The 16,389-nt window shown below is 44.2% G+C and overlaps 1 protein-coding gene across 1 annotated transcript; it reads right to left on the bottom strand.

Annotated features, from left to right (window-relative positions):
- Positions 1–8,362: 8,362 nt before the first annotated feature.
- On the bottom strand, positions 8,363–13,639 carry LOC103279934 (synapse differentiation-inducing gene protein 1-like). Its single transcript, XM_016996092.2, has 2 exons — positions 12,717–13,639; positions 8,363–8,888 (listed from the first exon to the last, which is right to left on the bottom strand). Exons 1-2 carry the CDS (start codon positions 13,035–13,037, stop codon positions 8,712–8,714), a joined length of 498 nt encoding a protein of 165 aa, XP_016851581.1. The 5' UTR covers positions 13,038–13,639; the 3' UTR covers positions 8,363–8,711.
- Between the last annotated feature and the right edge of the window lie 2,750 nt (positions 13,640–16,389).

Here is a 16,389-nt window from a genome sequence, read left to right as displayed (position 1 = left end):
ATTTTGTCAATGACATTTTTCAGGACTATCTAGACAGGTTCTTGATAATCTACCTGGACGATTTTTTGGTGTTTTCTAGATCACAATCAGAACATGAGAACCACGTCAAAATGGTGCTACAACGATTGCGGGATCATGGACTTTATGCCAAGCTGGAAAAATGCGCCTTTGATCTACAAGAGGTAGATTTCCTTGGTTACCGCATCTCGCCTCTAGGGCTTTCCATGGATCCAGCCAAGGTTTCAGCAGTATTGGAATGGCGGGCGCCAACTAACAAGAAAGAGGTGCAGCGTTTCTTGGGGTTCGCGAACTATTACCGCAAGTTCATTCCAGATTTTGCCCGCTGGTCCGACCCCATCACTAGCTGCATCCGTGGAAAGCAGCCTTTCCGCTGGACTGATCAAGCAGAGAAAGGGTTCCAGCAACTAAAGAAACTATTCACCTCCCAGCCAATTCTACAGCACCCAAATCCTGGAACCCCTTTTGTTGTGCAAGCGGACGCCTCTGATGTGGCAATTGGGGCTGTACTCTTACAACCGGTGGGAGATCACCTCCATCCCTGTGCCTTTTACTCTCGTCAACTAACCACACCAGAGAGGAATTACACCATTTGGGAAAAAGAACTACTGGCCATAAAGGCAGCCTTTGAAACTTGGAGACATTGGCTAGAAGGGGCCAAATTTCCCATTGAAGTCCACACTGATCATCGTAATCTAGAACATCTAAGAACTGCCCGCAAACTAAATCAGAGGCAGCAACGTTGGGCTTTATTCTTCGAACGTTTCGACTTCCAGATTCACTATGTGACCCCAGCCCAGACCAAGCAAGCAGACGCCCTGTCACGTAAACCGGAATACGCTGCAGGACGCAAGGAGACCTTTGAATCCCAACTATTACAACCCGGGAACTTTGCCACGCTCACAGTGGGGAACACCAAATCCATTCCCATTGGTTCAGCTTCCTCTACTCCAGGACCCCTCTGTGCTCAAGAAATCAGGGCTAGTCAGCAAGCAGATGCCTGGGCGCAGGACCAACTTCGCCAAGGTTTGCATTTTCCCTTTTCGCTTAAGGATGGGCTGCTTTGCTATAGAAATCATGTTTATATCCCACCCGGACCGGGCAGGGAAAAAGCGCTTCGTCTGTGTCATGACTGCAAACCAGCAGGACACTTCGGACTATTTAAAACCATGCATCTGATCCTAAGGGATTTTTGGTGGCCCAAGATCCGCAAGGATGTGGAAAAATATGTCAACACCTGCCCAGTATGCCAGCGCTCCAAGATAAGAAGGGAGAAGCCCCCAGGGCTTCTACACCCCCTTCCTACCCCATCTCGCCCATGGGAAATAATTTCTGCGGATTTCATCACTGACCTACCACCTTCCTGTGGATTCACCACGATCTTAGTGGTGGTGGACCTTTTCACCAAGTTAGCCCATTTCATTCCCTGCGAAGGCCTCCCCACGGCCAAAGAGACTGCGGATCTATTCCTTCAACATGTTTTCAGACTACATGGATTGCCCAAGAGTTTAGTCACAGACCGTGGATCTCAATTCACCTCTCGTTTTTGGAAGGCACTACAAAAACTATTGGGCATAGACTCTCGCTTATCTTCAGCTCATCATCCCCAAACAGATGGGCAAACGGAGCGCACCAATGCCACTTTGGAGCAGTATCTTCGCTGTTATGTAAACTACCAACAGGACAATTGGGCTTCTCTGTTACCACTGTCTGAGTTTGCCTACAACAATGGAGTTCAAGCTTCTACAAAAGAAACGCCGTTCTTTGCAAACTACGGCTTCCATCCACGTTTCTTCCCCCCTGTCATTGAAACTTCAGAAGTTCCCGCAGCAGAGGATTGGCTGCAGGAACTCACAGCGGTGCAACAACTTTTGCTCCAGCAACTGGACCAAGCCAAGGAGGACTATAAACGCCACGCTGACAAACACCGCCAGCCGGGCCCCGAAATCAAGGTAGGAGATCGGGTTTTTCTGTCCACTCGCTTTCTGCCCTCCCATCGCCCTTGCCGGAAGTTAGATGCCCGTTTCATTGGCCCCTATCCAGTGGTGGTGCAATTAAACCCCGTGACTTTCAAACTCCAACTTCCGCGTTCAATGCGCATTCACCCAGTGTTTCACCGTTCCCTGCTCCTTCCGGCGGATGGTGTGCGTCCTGATACAGACCAACCGGCCCCCCCTCCTGTTTTGATGAATGGGGAGGAGGAGTTCGAGGTTGAGGACATTTTGGATTCTCGTTTTCACCGCCGCCGCCTACAATATCTCATTGACTGGGTGGGTTTTGGCCCTGAGGAACGCTCTTGGGAAGACGCCTCCACAGTCCATGCTCCTGAGTTAACCCGTCGCTTTCATCAGACCTATCCCGCCAAGCCGCGACCTCGCGCCTCGGGGAGAGGGCCCCAGTTTGGGAGGGGCCTTGAGGAGGGGGATAGTGTGATGACCCATGGGCCTTGTAGTCCTGCTCAGGACATTGTAATTCCTGATGAAGATGAAAACTTGGGTTTTTTGCCTTCCCAGTCTGAACTGGATTCCTCTCAGCCAGATCTTTCCCAGGCAGATCTGGGAACCTTGCACCTGCAAGAAAGTTGTCTCCCAGAAGTATGTCAAACAAGCCCAGAACCTACTTCTCCCGTGTTCTTGCGCCGGGAGTTTTGTAAACAACAGAGAAGTTTGGAATCAGCTTCGCGCAGGAGTGCAAGAATTGCAGCTAAGAATGTAGCCAATTAAGACTGCTTCTCGTGAGAATCTTTAAGGAGTTTAACATCTGGTCTCAGAGTTTAGCTTTCGTTTCTGATTCCCAGAGTACTGCTTCGGTGGGAAAGTTAGACTCTATATAGGTGTTTTGCCCGCGTAGTAACTTCGCGGAGTCAATTCGTCAGCCTACGGAGCGAGTTGTGTCTGGACAGCGCGCTCCGATTCAAGCCTCGCTCCTGCTCAAGCCTTGCCTTGCTATCCAGCCTTCGCCTTGCTTCCCAGCCTTTGTTTATCTACGGACTTTGCCTTGTTTCCCAGGACCAATCCTTGCCTTGTTCCACGGATTTTACCAAGTTATTCCACGGACCTTGTTCTTGTTCCTAGTTACCTTGTTCCACGTTTTAAGCCTTGTTTCAAGTATCAAGTTATTTCCTAGCCTTGCTCAAGTTTATGGACTAAAGGACCTTGTCATCTCCCCTCACTTTGCCTGGCAAAGTGAGTGTTTCGGTTATTGGATTACAACTTTGGACCATAATATTACTTATTGGACATTGCTTTTTTGGACTAATTTTGACCTTTCCTGAAAGGTCCGCTTCTGAACTAACTTTTACATTTGTTTTTATTAACCTTATATATTTCCTTAATAAAGATATTAGTTAGAATCTGGCCTCTGCGTATGGTTATTGGTGCTCTGTAGCCTGGGTCGTGACACCTCTGCTGCGGGAACTTCTGAGGTTTCAATGACAGGGGGAAAGAAACGTGGATGGAAGCCGTAGTTTGCAAAGAACGGGGTTTCTTTAGTAGAAGCCTGGACCCCATTGTTGTAGGCAAACTCTGACAGCGATAACAGGGAAGCCCAATTGTCCTGCTGGTAGTTCACATAACAGCGAAGGTATTGTTCCAAAGTGGCATTGGTGCGCTCAGTTTGCCCATCTGTTTGGGGATGATGAGCCGAAGATAAACGAGAGTCTATGCCCAATAGTTTTTGTAGTGCTTTCCAGAAACGAGAGGTGAATTGGGACCCACGGTCTGTGACCAAACTCTTGGGCAATCCATGCAATCTGAAAACATGTTGGAGGAATAGATCTGCAGTCTCTTTGGCCGTGGGAAGGCCATCACAGGGAATGAAATGGGCTAACTTGGTGAAAAGGTCCACCACCACTAGGATCGTGGTGAATCCACAGGAAGGTGGTAGATCAGTGATAAAATCCGCAGAGATTATTTCCCATGGGTGGGATGGGGTAGGGAGGGGATGCAGAAGCCCTGAGGGCTTTTCCCTTCTTGTCTTGGAGCGCTGGCATACTGGGCAGGTGTTGACATATTTTTCCACATCCTTGCGGATCTTGGGCCACCAGAAATCTCTTAGGATCAAATGCATGGTTTTAAATAGTCCGAAATGCCCTGCTGGCTTGCAGTCATGACACAGACGAAGTGCTTTTTCCCTGCCCGGTCCTGGGGGGATGTAAACATGATTTCTATAGCAAAGTAGCCCATCCTTAAGCGAAAAGGGAAAATGTAGTCCTTGGCGAAGTTGGTCCTGTGCCCAGGCATCTGCTTGCTGACTAGCCCTGATTTCCTGAGCACAAAGGGGCCCTGGAGTAGAGGGAGTTGATTCAATGGGAGTGGATTTGGTGTTTCCCACTGTGAGCGTGGCAAAGTTCTCGGGTTGTAGCAGCTGGGACTCCAAGGTCTCCTTGCGCCCTGCAGCGTATTCCGGTTTTCGTGACAGAGCATCTGCTTGCTTGGTCTGGGCTGGGGTTACATAATGAATTTGGAAGTTAAAACGTTCAAAGAATAAAGCCCAGCGTTGTTGCCTCTGATTTAGCTTGCGGGCAGTTCTTAGATGCTCTAGATTCCGATGATCAGTATGGACTTCAATGGGAAATTTGGCCCCTTCTAACCAATGTCTCCAAGTTTCAAAGGCTGCCTTTATGGCCAATAGTTCCTTTTCCCAAATGGTGTAATTTCTCTCTGGTGCGGTCAATTGACGGGAATAAAAGGCACAAGGATGAAGATGATCTCCCACTGGTTGTAGGAGTACAGCCCCGATTGCCACATTGGAGGCGTCCGCCTGCACAACAAAAGGGGTTTCAGGATCTGGATGCTGAAGGATTGGCTGGGACGTGAATAATTTCTTTAGTTGCTGGAACCCTTTCTCTGCTTGATCTGTCCAGCGGAAAGGCTGTTTCCCACGGATGCAGCTGGTGATTGGGTCAGACCAGCGAGCAAAGTCTGGAATGAACTTGCGGTAGTAGTTCGCGAACCCCAAGAATCGTTGCACCTCTTTCTTGTTGGTTGGCGCCCGCCATTCCAATACTGCTGAAACCTTTGCCGGGTCCATGGAGAGCCCTAGTGGCGAGACGCGGTACCCCAGGAAATCTACCTCTTGTAGATCAAAAGCGCATTTTTCCAGCTTGGCATAAAGTCCATGATCCCGCAATCGTTGTAACACCATTCTGACGTGGTTCTCATGTTCTGATTGTGATCTAGGTAGATGATCCAGGTAGATGATCAAGAACCGATCTAGATAATCCTGAAAGATGTCATTGACAAAATGCTGGAACGTTGCGGGAGCTCCACATAAACCATAATTCATAACTCGGGACTCGAATAATCCGAATTTAGTCTGGAAGGCGGTCTTCCACTCGTCCCCTTCTCTGATGCGAACTAGATTATAAGCCCCCCGAAGATCCAGCTTGGTGTAGACCTTGGCTCCTCGAAGTCGGTCTAGTAGGTCCGAGATCAAGGGCAGGGGATAGCTGTTCCGCTTAGTGATATTGTTCAATGCTCTACAGTCCACCACCAAGCGTAAGTCCCCTGACTTCTTTTTCACAAACATCACTGGGGAAGCGGCTGGGGATTGAGAGGGTCTGATGAATCCCTTGCGAAGGTTTGACTCTATGAACTCCCTGAGAGCTTCTTGCTCCGGTTCAGTCAGGGAGTAGAGATGTCCTCGCGGGATCGGGGCCCCCTCCACCAAGTCAATGGCACAGTCATAAGGTCTATGTGGGGGTAATCTCTCGGCTTCTTTTTCATTGAATACATCCCAATATTCTGAGTACTTCTTGGGCAAGGTGATAATGGGTTCAGTGTCTGTGGCATGGCAGACCTTGGCTACAAGGCAATGGTTTTGGCAATATTTTGAAGCAAACTGCAGTTCTCTGTTGGACCAGGAGATGCTTGGGTCGTGAAGTGTCAGCCATGGAATTCCCAAAATCACAGGGAAATGGGGAACCTCGGTAACAAAAAAGGAAATCTCTTCCATATGTTCCCTTATCCACATTCTGGTGGGTTCCGACCACTGGCTTACGGGACCCGTCTTGAGGGGGCGGCCATCGATGGCTTGCACCACACGGGCGTTCTTGAAGTCATGATATTGTAATCCCAGAGAGTCGGCATACTCTCTATCAATGAAATTGTTTGTGGCTCCTGAGTCTATCATGGCATGGACCATGACGGGCCCTTTTTTTGCTGACCACAAGGTGACCACTAGAAGAAATAGGACCCCGGTTGGCGGCTCTTGAGTGGGTTTTTTGACCGGGTTGGCGAGCCTCTCTACGCCCGGTCGCTGGCTTCCCCCGCCGGCTGTGCGCCAGCCGCCTCAGACGTCTTCGTCTCCGTGGAGGACGCCGCCGCCAGATGGGCGGCGGGCTTCCCTTTGGCTGGGCACTCTCTGGCGAAGTGGCCCCCGTTTCCGCAGTACCAACAGAGATTTAGGCGTTGGCGGCGGGCCTTCTCGGTGGCATCTAATCTGGGACGCACATTGCCCAACTGCATCGGCACCTCCTCGCTCCCTCTGGGGTATGGGGCTGGTGGCGGGGGTCTCCATACTGGACGCGGCTGGACGCCGGTGGGAGCGGGAGGTTTCACCCCAGCTCTACCGCTCTGGCCTCGGACCCATTGTTTTCTGTTGGCAAGCATGACTTCAGCTCGTAAACATTGATCAATGAGTGCTTCAAGAGAGTGGGGAGGATCCACCTTGGAGATTTCTTCCAGCATCTTAATGTTGAGACCCTCCCGAAATTGTCCTCTGAGGGCTACATCGTTCCAGCCGGTGTTGTGGGCCAGCACTCGGAACTCGGCTATGTACTGGGACAAGGGTCTGTCCCCTTGGGAGAGGCGCCGGAGTTTGTGGCCGGCTGCCTCCAAATTGTCCTCGATTCCCCAGGTCGCCTTAAGGTGGTCCAAGAAATGTTGCGCTGACCTTAGATGTGGGGAGACTTGGTCGAACAGTGCCGTCGCCCAGTTGGCCGCTGGCCCGTCCAAGAGACTGTAAATCCACGCCACCTTGATGTCTTCTTGGGGAAACTCGGCAGCACGGGCCTCTAGATAAGCCTGGCATTGGCGACGGAAAACATGAACCTTAGAAGCTTCTCCAGAAAACTTGGTTGGCAACGCCATGGCCGGGAGACGGATTCCGCGCTCCTTCAAACCCCTTATTTCCCCATCCTGCGCATTGAGCTTGTCACGGATGCGGTCCACTTCGTCCTTGTCGATGGTGTAGCTGAGTGGCTGGCCACCCAGCACGGTTCCGGTAGACATACTGGCCTAGGTTAATTGGTGCTTAGGGTGGCGGAGTCAAACTGTCACGACCCAGGCTGCAGAGCACCAATAACCATACACAGAGGCCAGAATCTAACTAATATCTTTATTGAAGGAATATATAAAGTTAATAAAAGCAAGTGTATGAAATAGTCCAGAAATAGACCTTTCAGGAAAGGTCAAAATTAGTCCAAAGAAACAATGTCCAATATGAAATATTAAGGTCCAAAGTTGTAATCCAATAACCGAAACACTCACTTTGCCAGGCAAAGTGAGGGGAGATGACAAGGTCTTTTAGTCCGTGAAACTTGAGCGAGGCTAGGAAGTAACTTGATTCTTGGGAAAACGAGGCTTGATTCAAGGCAACAAGGAAACAAGGAACAAGAACAAGATCCGTGGTAATTTCTTGGCAAAATCCGGGAAACAAGACGAGGCTGAGTCTTAGAAAGCAAGGTAGGATTCGTGGAGTAAACAAAGCTGGGAACGAAGGCTTGGCGACAGGAACGGAGGCTTGGAAGCGGAGTAGCTGTCCACACACGCTACTCCGGTTGCTGACGAATTGACTCCGCAAGATCCCTTTGTGGGTAAAACACCTAAATAGGGTCCCGTTTTCCCGCCCAAGAGCAGTTCTCTGGAGAACCAGAAACGAAAGCTATTTTCTGAGTCCAGATGCATGACTCCCTAAAGTTTCCCATGGGAAGCAGGCTTAATCAGCTGAATGCTTAGCAGCTATCCTAGCACTCCTGCGAGATGCCTGATCGACTCCTCTCTGTTGTTTACAAAAATCATGGCGAGAAAACGTAGGAGATTTAGGCTCAGGGCTTGTTTGACAGACTTCTGGAAGACAAATCTCTTGCAGGTGCAAGGTTTCCAAATCTGGCTGGGAAAGTTCCAATTCTGACTGAAACGGCGAAAAACCCAAGTTCTCCTCCTCATCTGGCACAACAGTGCCAGAAACGGGACTACATGGCCCATGACTCATCACAACTTTGGACATTCCTGCTCTAAACCATCTCATCATTATGAGTTGTGAAATCTTAACTTTTGATCACAGTCAGTATTAAAACAATTAACATTGACCTTGCTCAGTGAACACATAGACCAGTGCTTCCTTTAGGACCTTTAGTACTACTCCTTTTGGTAATTTTTATTGAGTTTAATTTGGGATCATTCTGTATTGTACAGCTGGATTGCATAGGACACTTTCTGACATGGATGAGCCATTGCCTATATTTTTCTTTCTAAGTAGAGCATTCAGATCAAGAGATATTGCCACAAAAGCCTACTCTTTGTAGATCACAACTCCCCTTGCTAATCGTTTTGTAAAATATTCACACACGCATCAATCTAGTCCTGTAGCACATCACATTATGACATGATTCAAAAAGTAGGAAAGTCTCTGCAGGTCGAAGGACTACAAGAGCTGGACATGCTTCAGGTTTTGGTCATGCAGTGCAACTTTCATTGGCCTGGAGGTGGTTGGTAATTATGCATCTTATTAGACATGATCACTACTAAAACAATGTAAACAATTATAAATACAAGCCCCACGCCAAGCGCTGTGTTGGCCAAGATGAGTGCAAGCCTGCTGTTTCGTCGAGCAGCTGCAATGTCTCCACGTTGGTAGGCCTCTCGGGTCTAAAGAGAAAGAGATTAGGTGATGGATTAGTATGTGTAGATATTAGGGTTGTCCAAAAAATCGTTTTGAGTCTTAATTCGGATTTGAATCGGATTGTTCTCGCTTTTTGAAGCGCGTTCCGAGACATTGTCCCTGGGCACAACGGGCAATGTAATTTGAACCATCGTTGGCCCGTTCTTTCATTGTGTCTTAATGTTTCGTTAAATTCCCCACCCCCAATTTTTTAATATATTAAAATATATATTTTTTACATTTTTTTTGTTTCTGCAACCTACCTTGAATGGGAGCCTAGCACAGCCTAAAATGGCTGCCGCTCCCGGGCCAATCAGGCGCTTCCACGATGGATGCATAGGTGGGGCTAGGGTCCTCTGCGTCCATGTGGAAGATCACCATAAAAGCCCCCTGCATTTACAGTATTACAGTACAACTTTCCCAATTCCAATTTGTACATCACGTAAGGTTGAGCATAGTCCATCCTGTAGGCTACATGCTATCACTAAACTTTACTTTTAAGTCCACTGAAACCCATCTGTCAATCTCTAGGAGTCACTGAAACATTTATTTTTTGCTTTTCTTTTTCTTTTTTGCTGCACATTTTGAGGGCTTTACACAGTTTTGCGGTGAAAAGAACAAGCAAATTGCATCAGTTTTCAGACCTTCAAGTGTCAACCCGGAGCCCTGCATGGAGCCAAGCAAACATGCAAAACAGTCTACAGAAAAAGTCCCCCAAATATATTTCATTGTCCTTCACAAAATGGCAACAAGAAATGGCAACAAGATTGTTTCTGGTTGCCATTCTGGGAAGATTTTGATCACGATGTTAGGTTTGGGTGGTGTTGTAAAAATCAGGGTGCCATTCCATGGTGTTAGTTACATGTTGGTTGTACTACTTCATCTTTGTAGAGGATTGCAACTGTGTAGTTTATCATCTTTCTAAGGTTATGCTGAAGCACATTCCTATTGTACAAGGGCAAATAAGTATGGTGACAAAACTGCTTGCAGACAAAATTAATTTTAAAAAAAACTTTGAAAAAAAACATAGCAAGTTGGAGGTTTAATAGAGCAATAGGTAACTATGGAAATTTAGCTCAGTCATATATTTATTTATTTATTTTTCAAACTTATATGCCGCCACTCCCCTAGGGCTCGGAGCAGCTTACAAGAACCGACTAAAATCAACAATTTAAAAAACATTTTAAAAACATCTTTAAAAAAAATCTTAAAAACATCCTAAAAGCACCTTTTAAAATATCAGCAACAGAAATCAAAAGCCTGCCGAAACAGGTGTGTCTTACATGCCCAATAATTTACCTTGTCCGTAAGAAAGTGGGACGTCATCTTTTATAAAAATATATAGTGTACGTGTTAGTTTAATGTTAAATGTATATTAGAGTGTATTTTGTGAATGATTTATGTATACGGTTAAGTGTGTGTCTGTGGGATGCCTTTGTTTTGTATTCAAAGTAAAAAATAATCATTAAAATTGCAAAATCTGGACACTATAAATATTACAGATACATGTGTAAAGACTACTGTTGAAAATTAAGGAAGTGCCAGAGCAGAATTATAGTTGAAGATTAAGATGATTGATATAACTTTACATAGCTTTAAAGTGGTTAATGGGGACATTCTTTGGATGGATTATACCATTCGAGATGGAACCAGCCACAATGTTTACACCACTATCTCGCATTCTTTGTGTTTGGGCAGCCCAGGGACAGAGGATGTCACTCACTGTCAGCCTCCCATTTCTGTGGTCTATTTGGTGCTTCCCTTGGGAATGAAATTAGCAAGGAATTACTGTATATACTTGAGTATAAGCCTAGTTTTTCAGCCCTTTTTTTTTAAGACTGAAAAAGCCCCCCTCGGTTTATACTCGGGTGAGGGTCCTGGTTGGCTTATATTTGGGTCAGCTTATACTCGAGAATATATGGTACATTTATTATTTTTCTCTATTATTATTGGTATTATTACATGCATTATTTTTCTCTATTATTGTTGCTACTATTACATTTATTTTACTCTATTTTTATTATTATTATTAATACATTTATTATTTCACTCTGATCTTATTATTATTATTATTGCATTTATTATTTTACTCTATTTATTATTACTTGTATTATTTTCCTGTATTTATTATTATTATTATTACATGTATTATTTTACTCTATTATTATTAAAAGGATACATAAGCACATTTACACTGAAGAAGATGAGAATAATGATTTAATCAGAGTTGGACAGTCTTATCTTAAATTTGAGCTTTATGTAAATATTCAAAAACATTTAACCTAGTACTGATGCCTCAATTAATGTAATTTTATTGGTATCTATTTTTTTTTCTGAAATTTACCACCCTTGGCTTATACTGGAGTCAATGTTTTCCCAGGGTTTTGTGGTAAAATTAGGTGCTTCGGCTTATATTCGGGTCGGCTTATACTCGAGTATATACGGTATATACCTACTCCAGACCCTCATTCTCTCTGAAACATTGGGCTTCCTAGGTATCCACTAGTCAAAACCTCTGGTGACATTATCTGGGACTACTAGATCTATGGACCAGTCTTTATGACCACGTACGTTGAGCTAAAGTGATTTTCCATAAGCAGGGATTTGTGGAATTCTGTTTATTAATTTAAATAAATATATCTTACCTTCTATTCAAAGTTCTCATTGTTTCTTGTCGGGAAACAATGAAAATGAGCAAAATCTGGCTACCAGTATGAAAAAAACTCTAAAATTAGGACTTTAAATGTTGTTTTTGGGCTAGTCCCTGTGTAAGTCACCCTGAATCCCTTCGGGGAGATGGAGGCGGGATACAAGAATAAAGTTATTATTATTATTTTATTATTATTATTAAATAAAGAACAACACTCAAAAACAGGAGAGTTCCAGGCAAGAAACAATCAGGGCCAGCGAATCACCTCCCAACAAAGGATTCCCTGAGGCAGTAAGCAGCCAGACCTTGAAGCTGAAAGGCTATTCAGTGCTAATATTGGATAGAATAGGCACTAATCATCCCATATTGTCTTTGAATGTTTCTGAAAGTAAAATTCAAACACCGCCAGTGCTAAGGGTAAAGGTTTTCCCCTGACATTACATCTAGTTGTGTCCGACTCTGAAGGTTGGTGCTAAGCCGAAGAGCCGGTGTTGTCCGTTGATGCCTCCAAGGTCATGTGGCCGGCATGACTGCATGGAGCACTGTTACCTTCCTGCCAGAGCGGTACCTATTAATCTACTCACATTTGAATGTTTTCGAACTGCTAGGTTGGCAGAGGCTGGGGCTAACAGCGGGAGCTCACCCCACTCCCCAGATTCAAACCATTGATGTTTCAGTCAGTAGTTTAAGGGGGCTCCATTAGCCAGGTGGCACAGTGTGTTAAAGCGCTGAGCTGCTGAACTTGCGGACCAAAAGGTCCCAGGTTCAAATCCCAGGAGCGGAATGAGCGCCCGCTGTTAGCTCCAGCTTCTGCCAACCTAGCAGTTCGAAAACATGCAAATGTGAGTAGATCAATAGGTACCGCTCCAGCGGGAAGGTAACGGCGCTCCATGCAGTCATGCCGGCCACATGACTTGGAGATGTCTATATACAATGCCGGCTCTTCGGCTTAGAAATGGAGATGAGCACAAATCCCCAGAGTCGGATACAACTGGACTTAATGTCAGGGGAAACCTTTACCTTTATCTTTATTATTAGCACCTCCAGTGCTGTAGTGTGCTAAAAGCAGTTACTTTAAGCTGTCCTTCAGAAAAGGAAATGGAATAGTGTTCCTCTGTGTTGCATGATCCCACCCTCTTTCCCTCGGCTTCATAGAAATGCTCACCTGTATGGAGAAAACCAAGGCCGCAATTCCCAGCGGGAGGCAACAGCAAAGCAAGGTGAAAAGAGAGTAACACAGGTGATCAGGTTCTTCGACAGGAAGATGAAAGTTTGGATTTTGGGTGGTTCCTTCCCCCAAATTGGCATAATTACGCTGGTTTCTGGATGGTGTTTGAGGAATTGTCCCATAGCCTTTAGGGAGCTGTGGCCCAGCATGATCATCCAGTGTTTCAGTCTCTTTGGGGGGTTCTATTTCTGAGGATGTGAGCAGATTCTGAGTGGCAGGCTCCTCGTCCTCAAGTTTCTGATATTTAGGGCTGCTCATGATGCTGGTCTGCTCTCTTTTCCTGCTTTCCTCTTCTCTATTCTCCTCTTAGCTATAACTCCTGTTTTCCTCTCTGCCTTTACTTTACTCTTCCCGTGGCTTCTTAGTTTTGTCTCCGATCCCTCGAGCTGTTGAAGACAGCCACAAGGTCCCTCTGGCTCTCGGTGCTAGAGAAGGAAGCACTAGGCAATGAATAACCCAGGCTGGTCCTGTTGATTCTGGTGAAGCGCCAATGTGTTTAAATTTTATTTCCCTCACTCTTATCCTGGGATGGAGAGAAAGGCACGCACAGTCGCACACATGTACATCATAATCGCCTTCTCCCTACTGATAACAGGAACAAACTTCTGAGAGCCATTTTGTCGTACCCAGAGCCGACCCTAGGTAATTTTCAAGTGTAGGCAAACAGAATTTTGGCGCCTGCCCCCCCAAACCAATCACTGAAAAATAAAAGTGTTGGATAAACGAAAATGTTGGCTAATAAGGAGGGATTAAGGAAAAGCCTATTAAACATCAAATTACATTAAGATTTTACAAATTAAGCACCAAAACATCATGTTTTACAAGAAATCAACAGAAAAAGCAGTCTCGACTACGCCCCTGTATGTTTTGCGCCCGAAGCGACCGCTTAATTCACCTCATTGTTGGACCGGCTCTGGTCGTACCATTCTGTTATAGTTTTAATTTAATTTATTTATTTAATACATTTATATCCTGCCCTTCTCACCCTGAAGGGGACTCAGAGCGGCTTACAAATTAAATTTATATACAATATTATATTATTAGCATAGCACAATACTGGAAATAAGTTACTATATTGTAATACACTTATCCAACATAAACGGGCTGGCAGAACGTTGGATAAGCAAATATGTTGGATAATGAGAAGAGATTAAGAAAAAGCCTATTAAACATCAAAATAGGTTATGATTTTACAAATTAAGCACCAAAACATCATGTTATACAACAAATTTGACAGAAAAAGTAGTTCAATACGCAGTAATGTTATGTTGTAATTACTGTATTTACAAAAGTAGCACCAAAATATCACGTTATATTGAAAACATTGACTACAAAAATGCATTGGATAATCCAGAACGTTGGATAAGTGAGACTCTACTGTATATCAATATATTGTAATATTATTAGTAATGTAAAAGGTAAAGGTTTCCCCTGACGTTAAGTCCAGTCATGTCTGACTCTGGGGGTTGGTGCTCATCTCCATTTCTAAGCCGAAGAGCCGGCATTGTCCATAGACATCTCCAAGGTCATATGGCCGGCATGACTGCATGGAGCGCCGTTACCTTCCCGCCGGAGCGGTACCTATTGATCTACTCACATTTGCATGTTTTCGAACTGCTAGGTTTGCAGGAGCTGGGGCTAACCGCTGGCGCTCATTCCTTTCGGTCTGCAAGTTCAGCATCTCAGCGCTTTAACACACTGCACCACCACCAGGGGCCCATTATTAGTGATATTACATGTAATAATAATAATAATAATAATAATAATAATAATAATAATAATGTAATTTATATATTACATGTAATATTATTAGTAATATTACATGTAATATATAAATTACATTATTAGTAAATTAATATTGTATTATTAGTATTATACTGTATTACAAAATAATATTAATATTATATGTATATGCAATATATTATAATATTATATATTATTGTAAATTGTATATATGTATATAATGCCCTCCAAGCTTGTAATTGATGGAATCTTGTCATCATAGTGATTAAGAAAATCCAACAAATGCTCCGTTCAGCAAAGGACAAGAGGGATCCTCTCTCCTCTGTAGGAGTCTATTGTATACCATGCAACTATGGACAAGTCTACATAGGGATTACCAAATGCAGCATTGTCCAAACACAAATCAAGGAACATGAAAGGCACTGCAGATTAATTCAACCAGAGAAGTCAGCCATAGCAGAGCACTTGATGGACCAACCTGGACACAGCATATGATTTGAGAAGACAGAAATGCTGGACCACTCCAACAACTATCATGTAAGACTACACAGAGAAGCCATCGAAATCCACAAGCATGTGGACAAGTTCAACGGAAAGGAGGAAACCACGAAAATGAACAAAATCTGGTTACCAATATTTAAAAAGTTCTGAAATCAGGACAGTAAATAAAGAACAAAACTTAGAAAACATAGGAATTCCAGATATGAATCAATCAGGGTCAGCTAACACCTCCCAACAAAGGATTTTATCTATCCTTGCCCACCTGTATTGGAATACCTGGCTCAATTAGTACTTTATAGTTGGCCATTCCAATGTTAAATCTTGGCCACTGTATTCGGACTCATTGATGGAGTTCTGTTATTAGGTTTTAAATGGTGGACTATGTGTTTTCCTGATTATTTGTTATGCACAACTGTCATTGTGTCTAATGTTTTAAATTGCTGTATTTTAACTGACTGTATGTTTTTAATGTTGGAAACCGGTCTGAGTCCCTTGAGGAGATAGGGTGGTATATAAACGATTATTATTATTATTATTACTATTATTATTATTATTATTTTATTATTATGACACAGCAAACAAGATAGATATGCTGGATTTTGTATCACAAAATCACAAGTCGAACACTTCCCAAGTGCCTAGGACTGTGTGATGTATTTTCGGATGATGCGTGCAGATCCCAGTAGGGTGGCCTTTTGCAGTTGGCAGATCGTAATTTTGTCAATGCCTATTGTTTCCAAATGCTGGCTGAGATCTTTTGGCACGGCACCCAGTGTGCCGATCACCACCGGGACCACCTGCACTGGTTTCTGCCAGAATCTTTGAAATTCAATCTTGAGGTCCATTTATTTCCTTTTATTTATTTATTTTCTATTATTATTATTATTATTATTATTATTATTATTATTATTATTATTATTATTATTTCCCCAGGCAGTAAGCAGCCAGACCTTGAAGCTGAAAAGCTATTCAATGCTAATCAAGGTGGCCAAATGAAACATTCAGACGAGAGTCTTTTCTCCCACCCTGATCATTCCACAGATATATAAACCCAACTTGACTAGTTTCCAATATACTCACAACCTCTGAAGATGCCTGCCATAGATGTGGGTGAAATGTCAGGAGAGAATGCTTCTGGAATATGGTCATAGAGTCCAGAAAACTCACAGCAACCCAGTTATGACGTTGATTTAGGATTTCAAGCCAAATCCCCCATTGCTTCAAAATATTAAAAATTTATATTTTTAGAAGAAGCTAACCCCTCTTGTCTTACTCTAAAAGATTCTAAGAGTAGGATAATGGATGGTGGATGAGTTTTTTAAAAAATGGAACTCACTAACACTGGCCCAAGAGCAACCAAACATGA

Source organism: Anolis carolinensis, unplaced genomic scaffold (genome assembly GCF_035594765.1).
Source record: "Anolis carolinensis isolate JA03-04 unplaced genomic scaffold, rAnoCar3.1.pri scaffold_10, whole genome shotgun sequence".
In the NCBI taxonomy this organism is placed as follows: Eukaryota; Metazoa; Chordata; class Lepidosauria; order Squamata; family Dactyloidae; genus Anolis; species Anolis carolinensis.
This window is presented reverse-complemented; position numbering and strand designations above follow the sequence as displayed.